At 43.4% G+C, this 21,499-nt stretch overlaps 1 protein-coding gene across 5 annotated transcripts in view; it reads right to left on the bottom strand.

The window, feature by feature from the left end:
* The window catches only part of erc2 (ELKS/RAB6-interacting/CAST family member 2), a 75,987-nt gene extending 61,463 nt beyond the window's left edge, over nt 1-14,524 (bottom strand). For all 5 annotated transcript variants that reach the window (XM_036950015.2, XM_036950018.2, XM_090205231.1 and 2 more), the window contains exons 1-2: nt 14,301-14,524; nt 4,409-5,248 (exon numbers count right to left, since the gene is read on the bottom strand). In XM_036950015.2, the coding sequence (XP_036805910.1) occupies nt 4,409-5,089 (681 nt within the window). In that variant the 5' untranslated portion in view covers nt 5,090-5,248; nt 14,301-14,524. The remainder of the gene's footprint in view (nt 1-4,408; nt 5,249-14,300) is intronic.
* Between the last annotated feature and the right edge of the window lie 6,975 nt (nt 14,525-21,499).

Genomic DNA, 21,499 nt, shown 5'->3' with positions numbered 1-21,499 from the left:
ACAGCTAACACAATCAATCAATTGATTGATCAATCAAATTGAAGCTGGAATGACAGCAAACTAGCTGCATTTCGTTTTTTTTATTGACATTTCTTTGTATATATCCAACAAAATGATGCTGATTCATGCTGCCTGCCTGTCTGTCTCGTCCCAACTCCTGACACGTTCATTACTATGGGACAGCTGGAAATCTAATTTCAATATAGAAACAATGTTACAAATGTCAGAGTGACAAACAATCGAGGTTAATACAAATCTCTGATGTTGAAAACCAAACGCCAGTATAAAAGAAATGGGAGATAATGTCTAGATGCTTTTTAAAGTGGAGATCAAGTTTATAAATTGCCTGGCTGGGCTAACGGAACAGTGGATCTCGCAGTCAGATGAAATAGTGAATAGGCATTTCAACATCATAATTTGTGGATTAGACACCGGCTGGAACGAGGTTTTAACCTATCAGCATCCAGGAATAGACCCACCCATTGTATAAAACAGAAAGAAATTGACTGGTTAAGTTAAGGGCTGAGGTTTGGATAGATAAATTATAATAACGAGTGCCTAGCAATGTATGCTCGCGGCGTGCTAGAATGTTATGGACGGGGATGGCGGATTGGTCTATGCCCGACCTCTGGCTGCCAGGCACTAGTTTTGAGTCTGTTTTGCTCCTAGTGGCCATTATTCACGTCATCTCCCGACGTTCTGGGAACCTGGATGAACGTCAATTTCTGACTCATAATAATGGCTGAAGCGGAATGAGTGAAATGGAATCCAAGTGTTTGATGCCATTCTATTTGCTCCATTCCGGACATTATTATGTGCCGTTCTCCCTTCAGCAGCCTCCTTTGATCTGGTGTGACTTCACTGGGGTCCTATACATCACTGTACAATATGTCAGATACTATAGGTGGGCCTCATTTTCAACTATACATTACACACACACACACACTATACATCACACACACACAAACACACACACACACACACACACCACACACACACACACACACACACACATACACACACAAACATACACACTATAAATAACACACACACACTATACATCACACACACACACTATACATAACACACACACACAGAGAGAAACACTATACATCACACACACACACACACACACACACACTATACATCACACACACACACTATGCATCACACACACACACACAATACATCACACACACACACGCTATACATCACACACACAAACACACTATACATCACACACACACGCACACACTACATGTCACACATTGTGGATGTTACTAATGTTTAACTATACAGCACACACTGTATGTAAGCCTAACTTCTACCATAATGGACCCTATTCATCTTATACTGTGCCTTCTGTATAAGTTAAATCTATACAACATACAAGTGTGCCTCCCTTGTCCACTTTCATGTCAATGCCCTACTGACAAGGTCACCACATCCATCCTCAAAGCACTGTATCAAGACAAGACATCCTATCCGGTATGGTAGATATTATGTAATTACCATCTAGCTTTGCCTGCCTAATTAGGTATACAGATCTATCTATTTCCATCTAATCAACCTTCATTTGATAATGTATGTCAGAGAAATCCCATATGGTGCCCTGCAGGACACAGAGAAAAGAAAGAGGGAGAGGGGAAAGGAAAGGGGCGATATAGAGTGGTAGAGAGAGAGAGAGAGAGAGAGAGAGAGAGAGGGAGGGAGACAGAGAGAGGGGGGGGGGGCAAGAGAGAGAGAGAGAGGGAGAGAGAGAGCGACGGACACGGAGACAGAAGAGAATGGGGGGGAGATAGATAGGGGTAGACAGGAAGAGAAAATGAAAGACAGAGCGAGTGAGAGTAAGCTAAATAGATCGAGAGGGAGAAGGGCAGACGGGGAGAGACAGAGATAGCGAGAGACTCTCAGACAGTGCTTTGTCCTTGACATTCCTCTCCAGGCCCTGAACCTCCTGCAGACTGCAGACTGGAGACGTGTGAGTGATTTAACTAGGCCGCTCACTCCACCCCCTTTACAACTAACACACAGAGACGCAGGGGAAAGGCACAGAAACAAAATGAAATTGCGTGTGACTGTGGACAAAGCCCGAACAGGATCGACCTGTGGCCCAGTGATGGCTTGTGGGCAAAGATACAAGGGGACAGGCTCATTGTAATGGCTGGAATGGAATGTATTGAAAAGAAACCATGTGTTTGATACTGTTCCATTCATTCCATTACAATCAGCATGTCTTCCTATATCTTCGCCCACCAGCCACCACTGAGGTGGCCATAGCCCTGAAATCACCTCTGGCCTTTCTGTAGCCACTTGTTGTCTTATCACTTGTTGTAATATTGTTGTTGTAATATTCACATTTCACCTGTGGACGCAACCTAAATAAGCCACCGAAATGATAAACCAGGGTAAGCATTACGCTTTTACAAAGGGCGGAATTTGATGTGTTAATACACTGTGCGGTGCGCTGCGCTAAGACGGGAGCGTTGTACTGAATGATGATTTTTTACCACAGTAAGACACAGTAGAATCTAGATCATTTGAAAAATCACATGAATATTTCATGTATGCTTCTTACAGTATTCGTTTCAACCTCCCTCTCTTCCTCCATCCCTCATTCCCTCCCCCTCTCTTATTCATTCTGGGGACTATTAGAAATGAGGTATAGTACGAGTGGAAGATGAAGCATTTATGACCACCAACACCTCTTTCCAAAAAGGTTTCCAGATGTATTAAATAAACATGACAGTGGGATAATTCTTCGACATCAGGGAGTGGAGACAGTACCTTGGGAGGAAAATAGAATAGTTAGAGTGACGAGACAGGAGGGAGTACAGTGAGAGACTGTGACAGGAAGGGAGAGAGATAGAGAGAGAGAGAGGAGACATATGTCTGTGTGAGTTGTAAAAGGGAGATTGACTAGTGGCGGACTTTAAAGGAAAACTCCACCCAAAAACGATATTTTGGTATTTGTTTCAATAGTCCATTGTTGATATTGTCCTAAAATGTTTTGCGTGTCAATGATCAAGTTTTCATGATACACTACAAATACAAAATGTGGGCACGGCTTCAAATTAGTGGATTTGGCTATTTCAACCACACCCATTGCTGACAGGTATATAAAGTCGAGCACCCAGCCATGCAATCTACATAGACAAACATTAGCAGTAGAATGACCTTACTGAAGAGCTCAGTGACTTTCCGTTATAGGATGCTACCGTTCCAACAACTGTAAGCGCTGTTGTTGTGGAAACATCTAGGAGCAACTACAGCTCAGCCGCTAAGTGGTAGGCCACATAAACTCACAGAACGGCACCAAATGGTGAAGTGCGTAAAAATCGTCTGCCTTTGGAACGTCAGCACAAGAACTGTTCGTCGGGAGCTCCGTGAAATGGGTTTCCATGGCTCAGTAGCTGCACACAAGCCTAAGATCATTATACGGAATACCAAGGGTCGGCTGGAGTAGTGTAAAGCTTGCCGCCATTGGACTCTGGAGCAGTGGAAATGCGTTCTCTGAAGTGATGAATCCCGCGTCACCATCTGGCAGTCCGACGGATGAATCTAGGTTTGGCGAATGCCAGGAGAACACTACCTGCCCCAATGCATAGTGACAACTGTAAAGTTTGGTGGAGGAGGAATAATGGTCTGGGGCTGTTTTCATGGTTCGGGCTAGGCCCCTTAGTTCCAGTGAATGTAAATTGTAATGCTACAGCATACAATGACATTCTAGACGATCCTGTGTTTCCAACTTTGTGGCAATAGTTTGAGGAAGGCCCTTTCCTGTTTCAGCATGACAATGCCCCGTGCGCAAAGCGAGGTCCACACAGAAATGGTTTGTCGAGATCAGTGTGGAAGAACTTGACTGGCCTCCACGCCTTTGGGATGAATTGGAACGCTGACTGTGAGCCAGGCCTAATCACCAAACATCAGTGCCCGACCTCACTAGTGTTCTTGTGGCTGAGTGGAAGTCCCCACCGCAATATTCTAACATCTAGTGGAAAGCCTTCCCAGAAGAGTGGAGGCTGTTACAGCAGAAAAGGGGGGACCAACTCCATATTAAAGCCCATGATTATGGAATGAGATGTTCGACGAGCAGGTGTCCACATACTTTTGGTCATGTAGTGTATATAACTTTTAAAATACAGAAATACAGCCAGTATGATGCTGCGTTTTGTATCATATGGTGCAAAAAGCATCATACCGTCTGTATTTCTGTATTTTGAAAGTTTATATATCTTCAAAACTTGATTGCTGACAACAATGGACAATCAACAATGGACTACTGAAACAAATACCAAAAGATTTTCCTTTAATCCAAGTACACACTATCCAGTGTGCACTACGAAGTGTACACTATCAAGTAGCAGCATAGGGGGAGACGAGGGGAGAAAACATGTTGTGTTCTAACCTGGTTCTCCTCGTGAGTCACCCTCATCTGCTCCTTGAGGACGGAGGTGCGCGCCGCCTCCTCCTTGCGTATCATCCTCTCCTTCTTCAGCTCGGGGCTCCAGAAGCTCTTGATGCTGTTGGTGGACGAGCCCAGCTTGCTGTCCTTCAGGTCCAGCTCTCTCCTCAGCAGGTCGTTCTCCCGCTGCATGTCCCGGAGTGTGGCCTGCATCTCCAGGAGTTCCCCCCCACTGCCTCGCACAGCCTGCCGCAACAGGGCTGACGGCACCCCCTGAGGGTGGTGGTGGTGGTGCTGCAGCATGGACAGGGAGCCCAGGTCGCTGTAGGACAGCAGGTCAGCGTGGTGGCCCAGCCCCACCGAGGCGATGTTGGGGCTGCTGCCCATGGCCGTGACGCGGCCCCCGTACATGGCCCGGTTGGAGGCTCGCCCCAGCGTCATGGTGCCCTTAGGGTAGGTAGCGGTTGAGCCCACTCCCTCGTGGTCGCTTAGGTACATGGGCCCGGACGTGGCGTAGGCAGCGTTCAGTGACTGGATGTTCTCCATGGAGAGCGTCTTACCCCCTCCACCGCCCCCGCCCCCACTGTTGGCCCTCCGGTGGCCCAGCCTGGGGGACCTAGGCAGGCGCGGGGACCGTGCAGGGCTGCTCTCGATGTGGCCGACCGCTCTGGCGCTGCCGTACATGTCCTGGGTGTGGGAGGTGTGGCCTGGGCCGGCCGGACGCTTGCCACGGAGTCCTTACCAGGGGCACGCTGCGACGATCACAGTGCACCCTCACTCTGTAACACACATGGGCGGCTCACTGCATGCCTGTGTGGGTGAAGGACCTCGACATCGACAGATCTGGGGAAAGAGCAATTTGTCATAATAATGACAAGAAATATGCTGCATATTTTATCTGTCAAGAACACACAGCATACTCTCTCTCTCTTGCTTTCTCTCTCTCTTTCTTTCTCTCTCTCTCTCTCTCTCTCTCTCTCTCTCTCTCACACGCACACACACACTCCACCCACACACACACATCCCACACTCCTTCTACAGCATTTGGTAGGTGTAGTGTCATAAGAAGCAGCTCCTCTCCTCCTGTTCACATTGAGAGCTGGGTGAGTGAGTCACACCAGCCTGTGGCTCTGTGGGCTTCTTTTGCAGGGAGGGATTCCAATTCTAAGTGAACCCACTGGGAATCGCAGCATCACCCTGGCTTCCCCCGGCCCAGGCACTCATCCCAGTCCTATTAGTGCTGACCCCATCAGGAAGCAGAGAACACCTACCTCACTGTGCATAGTATTTAGTACATCTAGTATAGCAACCACAATATCACATATACTCTATGCATAGAACCAAGTATCATGCCCATCTGGCATGCCAAGGCAAATGCTCAAAGTATTTGAAGAGATTTCAAATGCAGTACTATTAAATCCCAGGATTGCTCTATATCAATACACTAATACAAACACTATATTCATATATAATACATGTCAATAAGCAGGAACCTCAAGAATACATTCCCCAGAGTTCAGCTGTGCATGCTTCCATTTCCTCTTCTGGAGCACTTAGCCACATGTAATCACACAATCACTCCTATCATTCCACACACCAGGGTCATATTCACTAGACCCCAATATGAAGCAAATGGACTGAAACAGGGAGGGACTACCTTGATCTTGTCCAATAAGAAACACTCATTTTCATTTTCCGTTTCAAAACGCTTTGCTACATTTTGCACTAATGAATATGACCCAGGGGGAGGCAGAAAGTATACTGTACATACAAATGGAACTTATGCTGTTGTATTGACTCCTTATCATCAAAGAGCAGAACAACTGTATTTTCATTGTTCAACTATAGACCTACATCATACAGGTGTGCCTTAGGGGCGGCAGGGTAGCCTAGTGGTTAGAGCGTTGGATTAGTAACCGGAAGGTTGCAAGTTCATATCCCTGAGCTGACAAGGTACAAATCTGTCAATCTGCCCCTGAACAGGCAGTTAACCTACTGTTCCTAGGCCATCATTGAAAATAAGAATTTGTTCTTAACTGACTTGCCTAGTTAAATAAAGGTAAATAAAATAAATAAATATAGCATCCACCTCTTATGTTATAGCTACATTTATGTGTATTGCAAATCATTTGTATTTCCCATCCATGAAACCGTACAGAGCAGTGTGTGTATAATACTTATTGTGTAGGCTACTGCTAAAGTTGGCCAGATTGTGTTGCCCAGTAGGAGTCAACTGCCTGTGGAGTCACTAAACACCAGAGACTTTAAAATGGCAGTCACGTTTCTGGCCATCGCATACATGTATGTACATTGCCTTCGGAAAGTATTCAGACCCCTTGACTTTTTCAAAAATGTTGTTACATTACACCCTTATTCTAAAATGTATTAAATAAAAGAAAATCCTCGGCAATCTACACACAATACCCCATAATGACAAAGTGAAAACAGTTTTTATTTTTATTTTGCAAATGTATAAAAAATAAAAACAGAAATACCCAATGTACGTGAGTATTTTGCTATGAGACTCAATAATTGAGCTCAGGTGCGTCCTGTTTCAGGACAGGTGCTGTCCATTGATCATCCTTGAGATGTTTCTACAACTTGATTGGAGTCCACCAGTGGTAAATTCAATTTATTGGACATGATTTGGAAAGGCACTGTCTATATAAGGTCCCACAGTTGACAGTGCATGTCAGAGCAAAAACCAAGCCATGAGGTCGAAGGAATCGTCCGTAGAGCTCCGAGACAGGATTGTGTCGAGGCACAGATCTGGGGACGGGTACCAAAAAATGTATGCAGCATTGAATGTCCCCAAGAACATAGTAGCCTCCATCATTCTTAAATGGAAGAAGTTTGGAACCACCAAGACTCTTCCTAGAGCTGGCCGCCCAGGCAAATTGAGCAATCAGGGGAGAAGGGCCTTGGTCAGGGAGGTGACCAAGAACCCAATGGTCACTCTGACATAGCTCTAGAGTTCCTCTGTGGAGATGCGAGAAACTTCCAGAAGGACAACCATCTCTGCAGCATTCCATCAATCAGGACTTTATGGTAGATTGGCCAGTCGGAAGCCACTCCTCAGTAAAAGGCACATGACAGCCTGCTTGGAGTTTGCCAAAAGGCACCTAAAGACTCTCAGACCATGAGAAACAAGATTTTCTGGTCAGATGAAACCAAGATTAAATTATCTTGCCTGAATGTCAAGCGTCACGTCTGGAGGATACCTGGCACCATCCCTACGATGAAGCATGGTGATGGCAGCATCATGCTGTGGGGATGTTTTTTAGCGGCAGGGACTGGGAGACTAGTCAGGATCAAGGCAAAGATGAACGGAGCAAAGTACAGAGAGATCCTTGATGAATACCTGCTCCAGAGCACTCATAACCTCAGACTGGGACAAAGGTTTACCTTCTAACAGTACAACGACCCTAAGCACACAGCCAAGACAACACAGGAGTGGCTTCAGGACAAGTCTCTGAATGTCATTGAGTGGCCCAGCAAGAGCCTGGACTTCAACCCAATTGAACATCTCTGGAGAGACCTGAAAATAGCTGTGCAGCAACGCTCCCCATCCAACCAAACAGAGCTTTAGAGGATCTGCAGAAAATAATGGGCGAAACTCCCCAAATACAGGTCTGCCAAGCTTGTAGCTTTATACCCAAGAAGACTTGATGCTGTAATCGCTGCCAACGGTGCTTCAAAGTACTGAATGAAAAGGTCTGAATACTTATGGGAATGTGATATTTACATTTGCAAAAATGTATAAAAAACGTTTTTTTGCTTTGTCATTATGGAGTATTGTGTGAAGATTCATGAGGAAAAAAACAATTTAATACATTTTAGAATGAGGCTGTAATGTAACAAAATGTGGAAAAAGTCAAGGGGTCTGAATACATTCTTTTTTCTTTTCATTTTTACCAGGGCATATATGGCCCATAGGGAATAGCTGCCCTTTGGGATAAAACCCCAGTGTTATCAGAGGAGGACTCAAGAGGGTACAGCAGGATACAGGATGGTACTGGATAGTACGGGAGGGTTCTTTTGAAAAAAAAACTAATGATGAACGTCTGTTTTTAAACGGATAGTGGTGGTGCAGCGTGTCTTTGGGGATAGCTGGGCTGTATTCTTCCTTCCTTCCGGGCCACCCTTGCATCGTCTTCTCAGAAGACACGGTTTCCATAGAGACTGCAGTGTCTGGGCTCACAGAGATAAAGCACCTGGTTTTGGCAGTCCTCTTAAAAACTTAAGTTTCAAAAGGGGAGAAAAAAAATGTATTCCTATGAATTCCGGTGCGGGTGGATAGAGGAAGTTAAAAGGAAAAGTGATGAGTGACTGACAACAGATGGTCTGCTCATCGGTGCCACACACTCTTGTCTCCATGCCAGGGCCAGGGTGAGGGTGAGGGTGGGGACAAGATGGCCACTAGCTTTTTGGAGCCATTATCCGCATGTCCTACAGCCAGACCTGACTTTGCCTATAGAACTGTGCCACCTCTCCCTTTCAGAATCAACGATGTGACATGGCTGAATGGCTGTCTTATGAACTCACACAATACCTGACTTTGCCAATATCTTTACAGGAACACTCCACCATTCAGAGTCAGATAGCTTTGTGATATGACAACCCACCAGTCTATAAAGGGTATTTGAGGTAAGGAAAGCATTTTGTAGCCAATTACAATGACCATGGGAGTTGGCAAGATGGCATAAACAGATCTGGGACCAGGCTAAGCATTTTTGGGACAAGAAAGAAATGCTGAAGAAATACCTGCGAGAAAACACTTCAACAGAAGCAATTACAATGATACAATGACAGGCGAGAGCAGACAGGGAGTTCAGTAATAACTATAATTTCAGTTTGTTGCAACAAAAAACTTTAAAATGGGACAGGAGTGTTACAAATACAAAATGGCAGAAGTGAATGAAAAAAAATCCGCTGGAAGGGATGTAATATGTCAGCCTACATTAGCTGAAAGAAGTGGAGCGGGTGTAACATTAGCCAAACAAGTTGCTTTTTCAGTAGCCAGTCCCTCTGAGAGACTGTAGCTCATTAAACTCAAACGAATTATACAACACACATACTGTATCAGGAAGTTCTGCAATTATTATCTTCAATTGGTTGGCAATGGCTGCAGTGTTTGTGAAGTCTGGAGTGAAAATGTTGGGAAAAGCGGCAAGGACTGCATGTGGCCGGCTGAGTTTAGACCCCGGGTCTCCTGGGCCCAACAAGACTTTTCAATCCCGCTGAGCTAAAGCCAACACTCTTAGAAGTGAATGAGCCTGGAAGAACCTTTTGCGAATTGGTAAATTGTCACTCAGGGGGGAACCTATTCTGGTCACAAAGGTTCCTCGAGGAACCCCTGTGCCATGATGCATATATTTTCGCAAAAATGTCACAGATTGACGTTTATATGCTGATACTGGGCTGCCTATGTAAAGGTTCAAACAGGAACCTTTTTGTGATGGGGAAAAAAGTTAAATATTTACCTTTTTAATAAAATATTGCAGCAGCAGCAGCCTATCAGAAGATTAGAGGCACGGCTTTCAGATAGTTATTTTTGCCTACTGGTAAGAATAAATGTCATTTCTGTTTATCATATAAAGTTGAAAGTTTGTACAATACAAATGTCTATTTTCCTTGAATGTTTATGCATTTTTCATAATCCAATATTAACATTGCTGACTACATATAGAGCATTGACAGTCATCCAAATGCAATAACTTCTTTATATAGTAATAAAGTGGTAACAAATCCAACATTGGGATTTGCATAGGCTCTTGAGGAACTCATACATGTCTGTAAGCCTCATTGATGCTACAAAAACATTAGTGTTCAACCTTAACATGAGATGACAATACAACAGAAAAGATTAACAGGAAGGAATTCACTCTCACGGGTGGCCAAACATAATTATGTGAATGACACGCCCTTACTAAGCAACGCCCCCATTCTTCTCATCTGAACCACTGAGTCATATCTTATGCTGTGTTTACAACCAAGTGGGAAGGTGGCAATTTTCAGTTGTGAAGTAGTAAATACAATTTGGATGCATTCACGTGCTTTGAACTTGATGACGTACAACGATTGGCTAATAGAAAACAAGCTGTGTCAACCATAAACTAAAAGTACAGCTATCATGCTTGTAAACAAATTCTAATGTTTAAAAAAACTGTATAATAGATTGCTTGCCGAAAATTCTGTTTTCGAGGTAATTTCCTTTTTAGGTGATGTCAAAGGTTTCCCACTAGTGATTACCAGTTGGAGGGGCGTTCAAGTGGATGTTTCCCAGTCGTTTGTGGTAAATACCACATTCCCACTTGGTTATGAATGCAGGGTTAATAATCCAGCATCAATAACCTAACATCAACCACCCAACCTGGCTCTTTTTAAAGAAAACAACCCAACTAAGTGAAACAATGCCTGCAACCCAGATAGGTCATCCAAACAACCAATCCAAACAACCAAGAGTGTAGGCTAGGATGAAAATACTGTAGCTAACTGGTGACCTAAGACAACTCCAAATAAATATCATCATAAACAAACATCATTACCATCACAACAAACTTTTTGGAAGTAAAACAGGAGGCTACAGTCATATAATACAATTGGCATGACAGACAATGTTGTATTATTCAACATTGCAATTCAAATAGTATTCAAATAGGAATGGGATATTGTTTACAAGTTGCTAGCTATCGCATAAAGCCATCACCAAAAGCCACATTTTTCCATTTTCTTCTGAGTCTGGCAGCACAACAAATCCAATGATGAAATAATGTTATATATGGATTTATTTATAGTGCTTTGCATGTGCCAGCAAAAAGGTTCCTCCAGGAAACATTGAAAACATGAAAGGTTCCTCCAAGAACCCCTCAACTAACCAATGGTGCAAAAATTAACCCATTGACTGCAATGGTTCCTTGAGAATCTCCAGGGTTCCTCGAATGACACCAAATTCTAAGAGTCTAGGCTTTCTGTCTGTGAAGCCACACCAACACAGTGATGGACTGGGACCATAAATTGGCTCTGTAACACACTGGCCCATTTTTTCCCTTGAGGCCCCCATTATTAGCAAGATAATTATCATTTTGCGAAACAACAAAAAAGTTAGACCCACCCAGCTGGCAAAAACAAAATGGACCAGCCCATCTGGCTTTTTCAAGAAATGCTGGATGGCCGGTCTGCCCCTTGGTGCAAACATCCTCTCTCATGTATTGCTGTCCAGGGCTGTGGTGCTGAATCGCCCAAACATAGCGCTGAATCCACCAATTGCCGTGCTGTCCATGGTGCTGAATTAAGACTCAATCAACACATTGCATAGTAGCCTACCGTAGTAACTGCCGTCCCCGCGCTTATATACATTGTGTGGATGAAGGGCGGGTCGGTTGAATAAAGACATAACACCCTGGGTTTATAACCGCGGATATCGACGGTGTCAAATAGGCCTATGGCACGTTAAGAGAACTGTAGCCTACTGTTCAGATGGGTTAAATGGAAACTAAAATCTGGACACTGACTCTAGGTCTATACCCTCTCACATAGCCTTAACATTAACTCTTGCAAAAAATAAGCATTTCTTGCAGTAAAATGATACTCGGGAACAAGAGTGGAGAAATATGATATATTTCAGCATCTTGAGAGAATGCGACTGCGCAGTTCAATACCGGCTGATAGTATTTCAACCACATAAAATATCGCGGGAAGTATGGGTGCTGCATCACCCACTGAAAAATCAGAATACAGAATACTTTTTTATTCTTAATTTTTTTTCTTCACAAAACTAGTGCACTGGGCCTTTAATATTGCTCTATTTGCGGACCGATATAGATGTCTACAGCGGGGACAATAACTTTTTCCCACCACTCCACAAAATCCATACTTCAATTGTCTCGAGGCTTAAAAATCCTTCTTTAACTTGTCTCCACCCCTTCATCTACACTGATTGAAGTTAATTTAACAAGTGACATTAATAAAGGATCCTAGCATTCCCCTGCACACTCCTGGTCAGTTTATGTCATAGAAAGAGCAGGTGTTCCTAATGTTTTGTAGGCCTATATGATCAGTGTGTAGTGCGGATGGGTTATTTACAATTGCGGGCAGGTGTTGGTGAAAAAAACAGCTGATCTGCGCACCACTAGCCTACTGGTATTTGTATATTTACACTTTTTTGGGGTTCAATCAACCTGCCCAACGATGATAATATTGTTGGACTAGTAAATGCACGTGGGATAAATAAATATGGGGTAGATAAGCGTAACCTGCTGTGATTGCGAGGGGCAACATAACTATTAGATGGGCCTAGTGGCATGGACATTTTCGCGCAGATAGGCCTTACAGATGCTCTGAAAGCATGACTTTCACCCTTTCTGTGCCAATTAATAGCGCTTTAGGTTCTGGTGCTGGCTGCATTTCTATAAGGCCATGTCATTTCCCTTTAATCAACCAAATGCAACCTTTAAGTCCATCCCTTAGAAACCCTTTATTAGGCCTATAGTGTCCTTTATCTTTGCCATCTTGTTGGAATCGAAATACACAAAAGATCATAGCAGTGTCTCTCTAAATGTCATTAGAAATCAATAATTATACACATCAATTATACACATCAATGTGGCATCATCATTGCAGTCACAAATGGTCCATCTTTCATACATCAATACAGTGTCGTGGGCTAGAGTGCGAAAACAAACTTGTGCACGCACACCTGAACATAATTTCAAATTCACTCCACATCCGCACAACTCTTGCGGCAAAAGGTCAGCTGCATAGGCTAGTGTGCAGAATGGTCATGAAGGAAATCCTATCTGAGCGGAGGCAGGGACATGTTTGGAGATCAATCATTCCAATGAGACAGTGCAGCAGGTTGTCACTTGACCATAATAACACGGGGGAAATGATGCATATGGTCTACTTAAGTAGAAAATACTGAATGACCATCAACAAGCCCTGCTGCTGACAAGACACCCCACAATTAAAATCCCTCCCCTTGCCTTTCATGATTGGTTGAGAGGATCAGATAGTACAAACATGCTTTTCCGAGTGGCTGTCGCCTCTGTCAGTTAGCCAAAATGAAACGTCAATTTCCGAAGGGGGTTTCGTTCGTTTGAAGGGGACACATGTAGCTGAGGGTTTTTCGGGTTCTTCTCAATCGATTATTGAAATTATTGGAACATAACACGCTAATGTTTAGTAGCCGAATAGCCTCAATTATTTATAAATATGATCCTGGTGTCGATATTGCATAATATTTCTTATTCATAATGACAGCATCTCCGAAAATGTTCCTCTTGAATTCCCCTAATAAGGAAATATATTACATAATGTAAGCCTGAGGCATTACAGACGTTTCTTATGTCGAATTGTTACTGCCCTTGATGTCTCGTGTTTCATGGGAATACATCATTCTTCTCCAATGCAATGTGAGAATCTATGACAGCTGGCCACTATAGATAACGTCACATACATTCCATAGGATTAGGCGCTTTTAGGATGAAATACGACTCTAAAGCCCTAGAAATATTTTATATTGAAAATTAAATAGAGATATGTAATTCGTTTCAGCTTTCCTTGATATCAATTCTACTTGAAATGAACTCACAAACCAATTCGATTTTCAACCGAATCGAATGACTGAAATATACAAGATAAAAACACATATTGACTTCTACAAATTAGCTTACAGTATGTTTTTCCCATGCATTCATCTACTATGCAATCCAACGAATGAATTGGGAGTGATATTTTACGCACAGATGCATTCCCTCAATCCGTCTAATCGAAAGAGAACCGTCAACCCCATAATATCGAAAACACTTCACTATTTCGGGCATGTGGGGATTCGGTGCCGTTCTCTATCATACGTATTTGCGTTGATCTTGAATGAATCAAAATAGAAATGTACCTTTTTCTACCATTAGTTCCTCTCCATCACCATCCAGAGACAGTGGCGTCTTCCAGCCTCCATTCACACCGGTCTCAGCATCCTGCACTGTCATTGGGTAGCGGACACGCGATTTCTCCCCCTACCCGCAAGGGAGCTGCACAGTCTGATTGTTAAAGGGACAGCCAAGAGAGTCTCGAGCAGAATGGATGGACTCAATCATAGAAACGTGACTTTAAGTGTGGAATCACAACATCGAAATCTCACAATTCAACTCACAAACTCAGACTTCCATCCTTATCCTCCTAGCTCTTTGTGGTCACAGTCCTCACGTTTGTATGGATGGTGAAGGTTTCAGGAGTTTCAGCATTGAAAATCCAGTCTAATTTCAGGTTTAATTGGTTGAAGTATTAGGTATCTGAGAGGTGGAAAATGTGACAAAATCTGAACCCACTCCGAACCAACACCCCTCATGATTACATTTACATTTCATTTTAGTCATTTAGCAGAAGCTCTTATTTATAGCAACTTACAGTTAGTGCATAAAGGTAGCTATAGTTAAGACAACCACATTTCACAGTCTTAGTAAGTCATCCTCTAGTCTAATTTCACAGCCGCTGTGCCATCATCTACCATTAAGCACCATCATTAACTGTGTTCAACCAGAGATTGCAATTCATCAAGGCATGCCATCCCCTATAACTCTTGTCATTTGTGTGCTTAATTATATGACCTTTTCTAAATGTCACAGATGCAGAATAGTCTGTGGTGATTGGCTGAAGGATCTCAGGCCCATTTTATTCTAAGCTCCTGCATTGTGAGTGCTCTGATTGGCTTGGCTGCCTTTTGCATTCTAAATGAAACCCTATTCCCAATACAATACAATACAATATATACAGTGCCTTGCGAAAGTATTCGGCCCCCTTGAACTTTGCGACCTTTTGCCACATTTCCGGCTTCAAACATAAATATATAAAACTGTATTTTTTTTGTGAAGAATCAGCAACAAGTGGGACACAATCATGAAGTGGAACGACATTTATTGGATATTTCAAACTTTTTTAACAAATCAAAAACGGAAAAATTGGGCGTGCAAAATTATTCAGCCCCTTTACTTTCAGTGCAGCAAACTCTCTCCAGAAGTTCAGTGAGGATCTCTGAATGATCCAATGTTGACCTAAATGACTAATGATGATAAATACAATCCACCTGTGTGTAATCAAGTCTCCGTATAAATGCACCTGCACTGTGATAGTCTCAGAGGTCCGTCAAAAGCGCAGAGAGCATCATGAAGAACAAGGAACACACCAGGCAGGTCCGAGATACTGTTGTGAAGAAGTTTAAAGCCGGATTTGGATACAAAAAGATTTCCCAAGCTTTAAACATCCCAAGGAGCACTGTGCAAGCAATAATATTGAAATGGAAGGAGTATCAGACCACTGCAAATCTACCAAGACCTGGCCGTCCCTCTAAACTTTCAGCTCATACAAGGAAAAGACTGATCAGAGATGCAGCCAAGAGGCCCATGATCACTCTGGATGAACTGCAGAGATCTACAGCTGAGGTGGGAGACTCTGTCCATAGGACAACAATCAGTCATATATTGCACAAATCTGGCCTTTATGGAAGAGTGGCAAGAAGAAAGCCATTTCTTAAAGATATCCATAAAATGTGTCGTTTAAAGTTTGCCACAAGCCACCTGGGAGACACACCAAACATGTGGAAGAAGGTGCTCTGGTCAGATGAAACCAAAATTGAACTTTTTGGCAACAATGCAAAACGTTATGTTTGGCGTAAAAGCAACACAGCTCATCACACTGAACACAACATCCCCACTGTCAAACATGGTGGTGGCAGCATCATGGTTTGGGCCTGCTTTTCTTCAGCAGGGACAGGGAAGATGGTTAAAATTGATGGGAAGATGGATGGAGCCAAATACAGGACCATTCTGGAAGAAAACCTGATGGAGTCTGCAAAAGACCTGAGACTGGGACGGAGATTTGTCTTCCAACAAGACAATGATCCAAAACATAAAGCAAAATCTACAATGGAATGGTTCAAAAATAAACATATCCAGGTGTTAGAATGGCCAAGTCAAAGTCCAGACCTGAATCCAATCGAGAATCTGTGGAAAGAACTGAAAACTGCTGTTCACAAATGCTCTCCATCCAACCTCACTGAGCTCGAGCTGTTTTGCAAGGAGGAATGGGAAAAAATGTCAGTCTCTCGATGTGCAAAACTGATAGAGACATACCCCAAGCGACTTACAGCTGTAATCGCAGCAAAAGGTGGCGCTACAAAGTATTAACTTAAGGGGGCTGAATAATTTTGCATGCCCAATTTTTCAGTTTTTGATTTGTTAAAAAAGTTTGAAATATCCAATAAATGTCGTTCCACTTCATGATTGTGTCCCACTTGTTGTTGATTCTTCACAAAAAAAATACAGTTTTATATCTTTATGTTTGAAGCCTGAAATGTGGCAAAAGGTCGCAAAGTTCAAGGGGGCCGAATACTTTCGCAAGGCACTGTATATACAGCTGAAGTCGGAAGTTTACGTACACTTAGTTTCGAGTCACTAAAACTCGTTTTTCAACCACTCCACAAATGTATTGTTAATAAACTATAGTTTTGGCAAGTCGGTTAAGACATCTACTTTGTGCATGACACAAGTAATTTTTCCAACAATTGTTTTACAGACAGGTTATTTCACTTATAATGCACTGTATCACAATTCCAGTGGGTCAGAAGTTTACATACACGAAGTTGACTGTGCCTTTAAACAGCTTGTACAATTCCAGATAATGATGTCATGGCTTTAGAAGCTTCTGATAGGCTAATTGTCACGCCCTGACCTTAGTTATCTTTGTTTTCTTTATTATTTTGGTTAGGTCAGGGTGTGACAAGGGTGGTTGGTTTAGTTTTTGTATTGTCTAGGTGTTTTAGTCCTGTTTAGGTGTTATGACCTGTCTAGGGTTTTTGTATATCTATGTGGTTTTAGTATGTCTAGGTATATGTAGGTCTATGGTGGAGGCAGCTGTTTATCGTTGTCTCTGATTGGGGATCCTATTTAGGTTGCCATTTATCATTTTGGTTTTGTGGGTTATTATTCTATGTTTAGTTGCCTATTTGCACTAGTCATATTGCTTCATGGTTCGTTTTGTTATTTTGTATAGTTTTGTTCAGTGTTGCATTCGTTTAATAAATAGAATGTACGCTTATCACGCTGCGCCTTGGTCTCATCGTTATGACGAACGTGACAGAATAACCTACCAAACCAGGACCAAGCAGCGTGAAAAGAAGGAACAGCACTTAATGGACCTGGGAGGAGATATTAGATGGAGCAGGACCATGGACACAGCCGGGGGAGTATCGCCGTCTTAAGGAGGAGTTAGAGGCAGTGAAGGCGGAACGACGATACTACGATAAATACCGGAGAATAGAGGAACAGCGACGATATGAAGGTACACGGCTAGCACGGAAGCCCGAGAGGCAGCCCCAATAAAAAAAATTGGGAGGCACATGAGGAGATTGCATGAGTCAGGTAGCCAACTCCTCGTGCTTACCGTGGGGAGCGTGTAACCGGTCAGGCACCGTGTTATGCAGAGATGCGCACGGTGTCTCCAGTGCGCTATTCTAGCCCGGTGCGCTCTATTCCAGCTCCTCGCATTTGCCGGGCTAGAATGGGCATCCAGCCAGGACGTATTGAGCCACCTCTATGTTCTGGATCTCCAATGCGTCTCCACGGTCCAGTGTATCCTGTGCCTCCTCCCCGCACTCGCCCTGAGGTGCGTGTCCTGAGGTGCGCACCACGCACCAGGCCTACAGTTCGTTATGACATAATCTACATAATTTGAATCAATTGGAGGTGTACCTGTGGATGTGTTTCAAGGCCTACCTTCAAACTCAGTGCCTCTTTGCTTGACATCATGGGAAAATCAAAATAAATCAGTCAAGACTTCAGAAATAAAATTGTAGACTTCCACAAGTCTGGTTCATCCTTGGGAGCACATTCCAAACGCCTGAAAGTACCACGTTGGTCTGTTCAAACAATAGTATGCAAGTATAAACACCATGGGACCACGCAGCCGTCATACTTCTTAGGAAGGAGACGCGCTCTGTTTCCTAGAGATGAACGTACTTTGGTGCGAAAGTGCGAATCAATCCCAGAACAACAGCAAAGGAACTTGTGAAGATGCTGGAGGAAACATGTACAAAAGCATCTATTTCAACAGTAAAACGAGTCTTATATCGACATAACCTGAAAGTCCGCTCAACAAGGAAGAAGCCACTGCTCTAAAACCGCCATAAAAAAGCCAGACTACGGTTTGCAACTGCACATGGGGAAAAATATCTTACTTTTTGGAGAAATGTCCTCTGGTATGATGAAACAAAAATAGAACTGTTTGGCCATAATGACTATCCTTATGTTTGGAGGAAAAAGGGGGAGGATTGCAAGCCGAAGAACACCATCTCAACCATTAAGCACGGGATGGAAGCATCATGTTGTTGGGGTGCTTTGCTGCAGGAGAGACTGGTGCACTTCACAAAATAGATGGCATCATGAGGCAGGACAATTATGTGGATATATTGAAGCAACATCTCAAGACATCAGTGAAGAAGTTAAAGCTTGGTTGCAAATGGGTCTTCCAAATGGACAATGACCCCAAGCATACTTCCAAAGTTGTATTAAAATGGCTTAAGGACAACAAAGTCAAGGTATCGGACTGGCCATCACATAGCCCTGACCTCAATCCCATAGAAAATTTGTGGGCAGAACTGAAGAAGCGTGTGCCAGTAAGGAGGCCTTTAAACCTGACTCAGTTACACCAGCTCTGTCAGGATGAATGGGCCAAAATTCACCCAACTTATTGTGGGAAGCTTGTGGAAGGCTACCGGAAACGTTTGACCCAAGTTAAACAATTTAAAGGCAACGCTACCAAATACTGAGTGTATGTAAACGTCTGACCCACTGACGTGATGAAAGAAATGAAACCTGAAATAAATCATTCTCTCTACTATTATTGTGACATTTCACATTCTTAAAATAAAGTGGTGGTCCTAATCGACCGAAGACAGGGAATTTTTACTACTAAATGTCAAAAACTGAGTTTAAATGTATTTGGCTAAGGTGTATGTAAACTTCCGACTTCAACTGTATATAGTTCACTACTATTGACCAGGGCCCGTAGGGTCCAACCCCACACGCTCCAATGGGGCTCTGTGTGGAGGTGTGGGGAGAATCCTCACTGTGGGAAAATGCCTCTGGAGATATGAGTCTTTAACTCAGTGAATGGAAAAAGCAATGTCCCTTTGGGAAACTGTTCAGTCGTACTGGGAATGGATGGAGGTGGGGCAAAGACAGATGTTTTGCCACCCACTTTAGCAGGGAGAGCAGAGAGAGAGAAAACGGAACAGGAGAAGAGAGAGATGCAGTGAAGGACAGGAATGTTCTCAAAGCAACCCCTGTATGGAGGAGATGAAACATCTTGTTGGGATAGGAGGATGATCTTTTTCCGACACCAAGGAATCACAATCAACACACAATACAATCTGGTTGTTTGTTTATGAGGCATGGGTGGTCGTTAACGTGCGTGCAAGGTGTAATAGGATGATGAAATACATTCTTTCTCATGGGTTGGGTTGGAGGTGGTTCCTGGCTGTGGTTGTCCTTGTCCTTTAAGCCAGTGACTCAGCCAGCGCCTCTCTCTCCCAGCCATGCCTTGGCATCGTTAATCACATGATGGCTTCTCCCATCGTCATGGTGATGTCAGCCCAGGTTCCTTCCTTCCTGTGTACATCCAGGACTGACTGAGAAACTAAGCTGCCTTTGCCACGGCAACCCAGCACACGTTAAATCAATCTGAGTGCATTACTCTTACATCACACATAATGACATCACTATAACTGAACCTTCCTGGCTCTCCTGAGGATGTGAGATATGTTGATGTTGAAAACAAAATACAGCCTAAAATACAACCACCTTCACCCCTCCAATACAGCCAGACACACACACACACACACACATACACACACACACACACACAGACACAGACACACAGACACACAGATACACACACTGACAGACACACTCACAGACACACACACTCTCTCCGTCTCTCTCTCTTTATGAGCTGTCCCGATATGCTAGGGCCTGGAAGGCCCGAGGGCTATAACTGTGATGCAAACATTGACGATGAATGGCGGTGACAGGGACAGGCCCAGGAGAGAGGAGCATCAGCAGCATCAGTTTAACACACACATACACACACACACACACACACACATGCACGTACACACGCACACATGCTAGCATGCAAACACACACACGCACACACACACACACACACACACACACACACACACACACACCACAGAAGTGGAGAGGGACCTGTTCATTAATCACACATTCATTAATCTATTAGAACCAATTAATCAAAACAGAGCTGACAGCTCACAGGCTGACAGTAAAAGGCACGCTGGTCACAATCTATAATGAAATCTCAATCAGGAAACACAGTGCAATAGCATTGTACTGTTTGTATATAGTCAGGTCAGAACTTTCTTTAGCTCCCATCTATTACAGGCCCTATGGAGTTATTCAGAGTGTGCATCCCAAATGGCACCTTATTTCCTACATAGTGCACTACTTTTTACCAGGGCCCATAGGGCCATTTGGAATGTAGACAGTGAGATTTTGCAATGTATCCCCGTCCACATTCTGTCACCGGCCCCGTTAATCCAGTTCTTTTTCACTTCCTTGACATGACGATCAATACATTGCAGAGGGCCATTAAACCCCCCTGCAGTCCAGACAGCAATGATTCCCATTTCCGGGGTAAAACAAGCCTCTTAAGAAAGCGTAGAGAAATGGGGAGAACGGGGGTAAAGGATTGTTTAATTATCATAGCGATAGGCATTGATTATCAAATCAAATCAAATCAAATGTATTTATATAGCCCTCCTTACATCAGCTTGTCACACCCTGGCCATAGAGAGGCTTTTATTCTCTATTTTGGTTAGGCCAGGGTGTGACTAGGGTAGGCATTCGATGTTCATTTTCTATGTTTTGTATTTCTTTTTTGTTTGGCCGGGTGTGGTTCTCAATCAGAGGCAGCTGTCTATTGTTGTCTCTGATTGAGAACCATACTTAGGTAGCTTTTTCCCACATGGGTTTTGCGGGTAGTTGTTTTCTGTTTTGTGTATTTCTGCACCAGACAGAA

Source organism: Oncorhynchus mykiss, chromosome 17 (genome assembly GCF_057628025.1).
Source record: "Oncorhynchus mykiss isolate SJ-2025 chromosome 17, ASM5762802v1, whole genome shotgun sequence".
In the NCBI taxonomy this organism is placed as follows: Eukaryota; Metazoa; Chordata; class Actinopteri; order Salmoniformes; family Salmonidae; genus Oncorhynchus; species Oncorhynchus mykiss.
The sequence above is the reverse complement of the archived record's forward strand: the minus strand, read 5'-3'. Positions and strand labels throughout refer to the sequence as shown.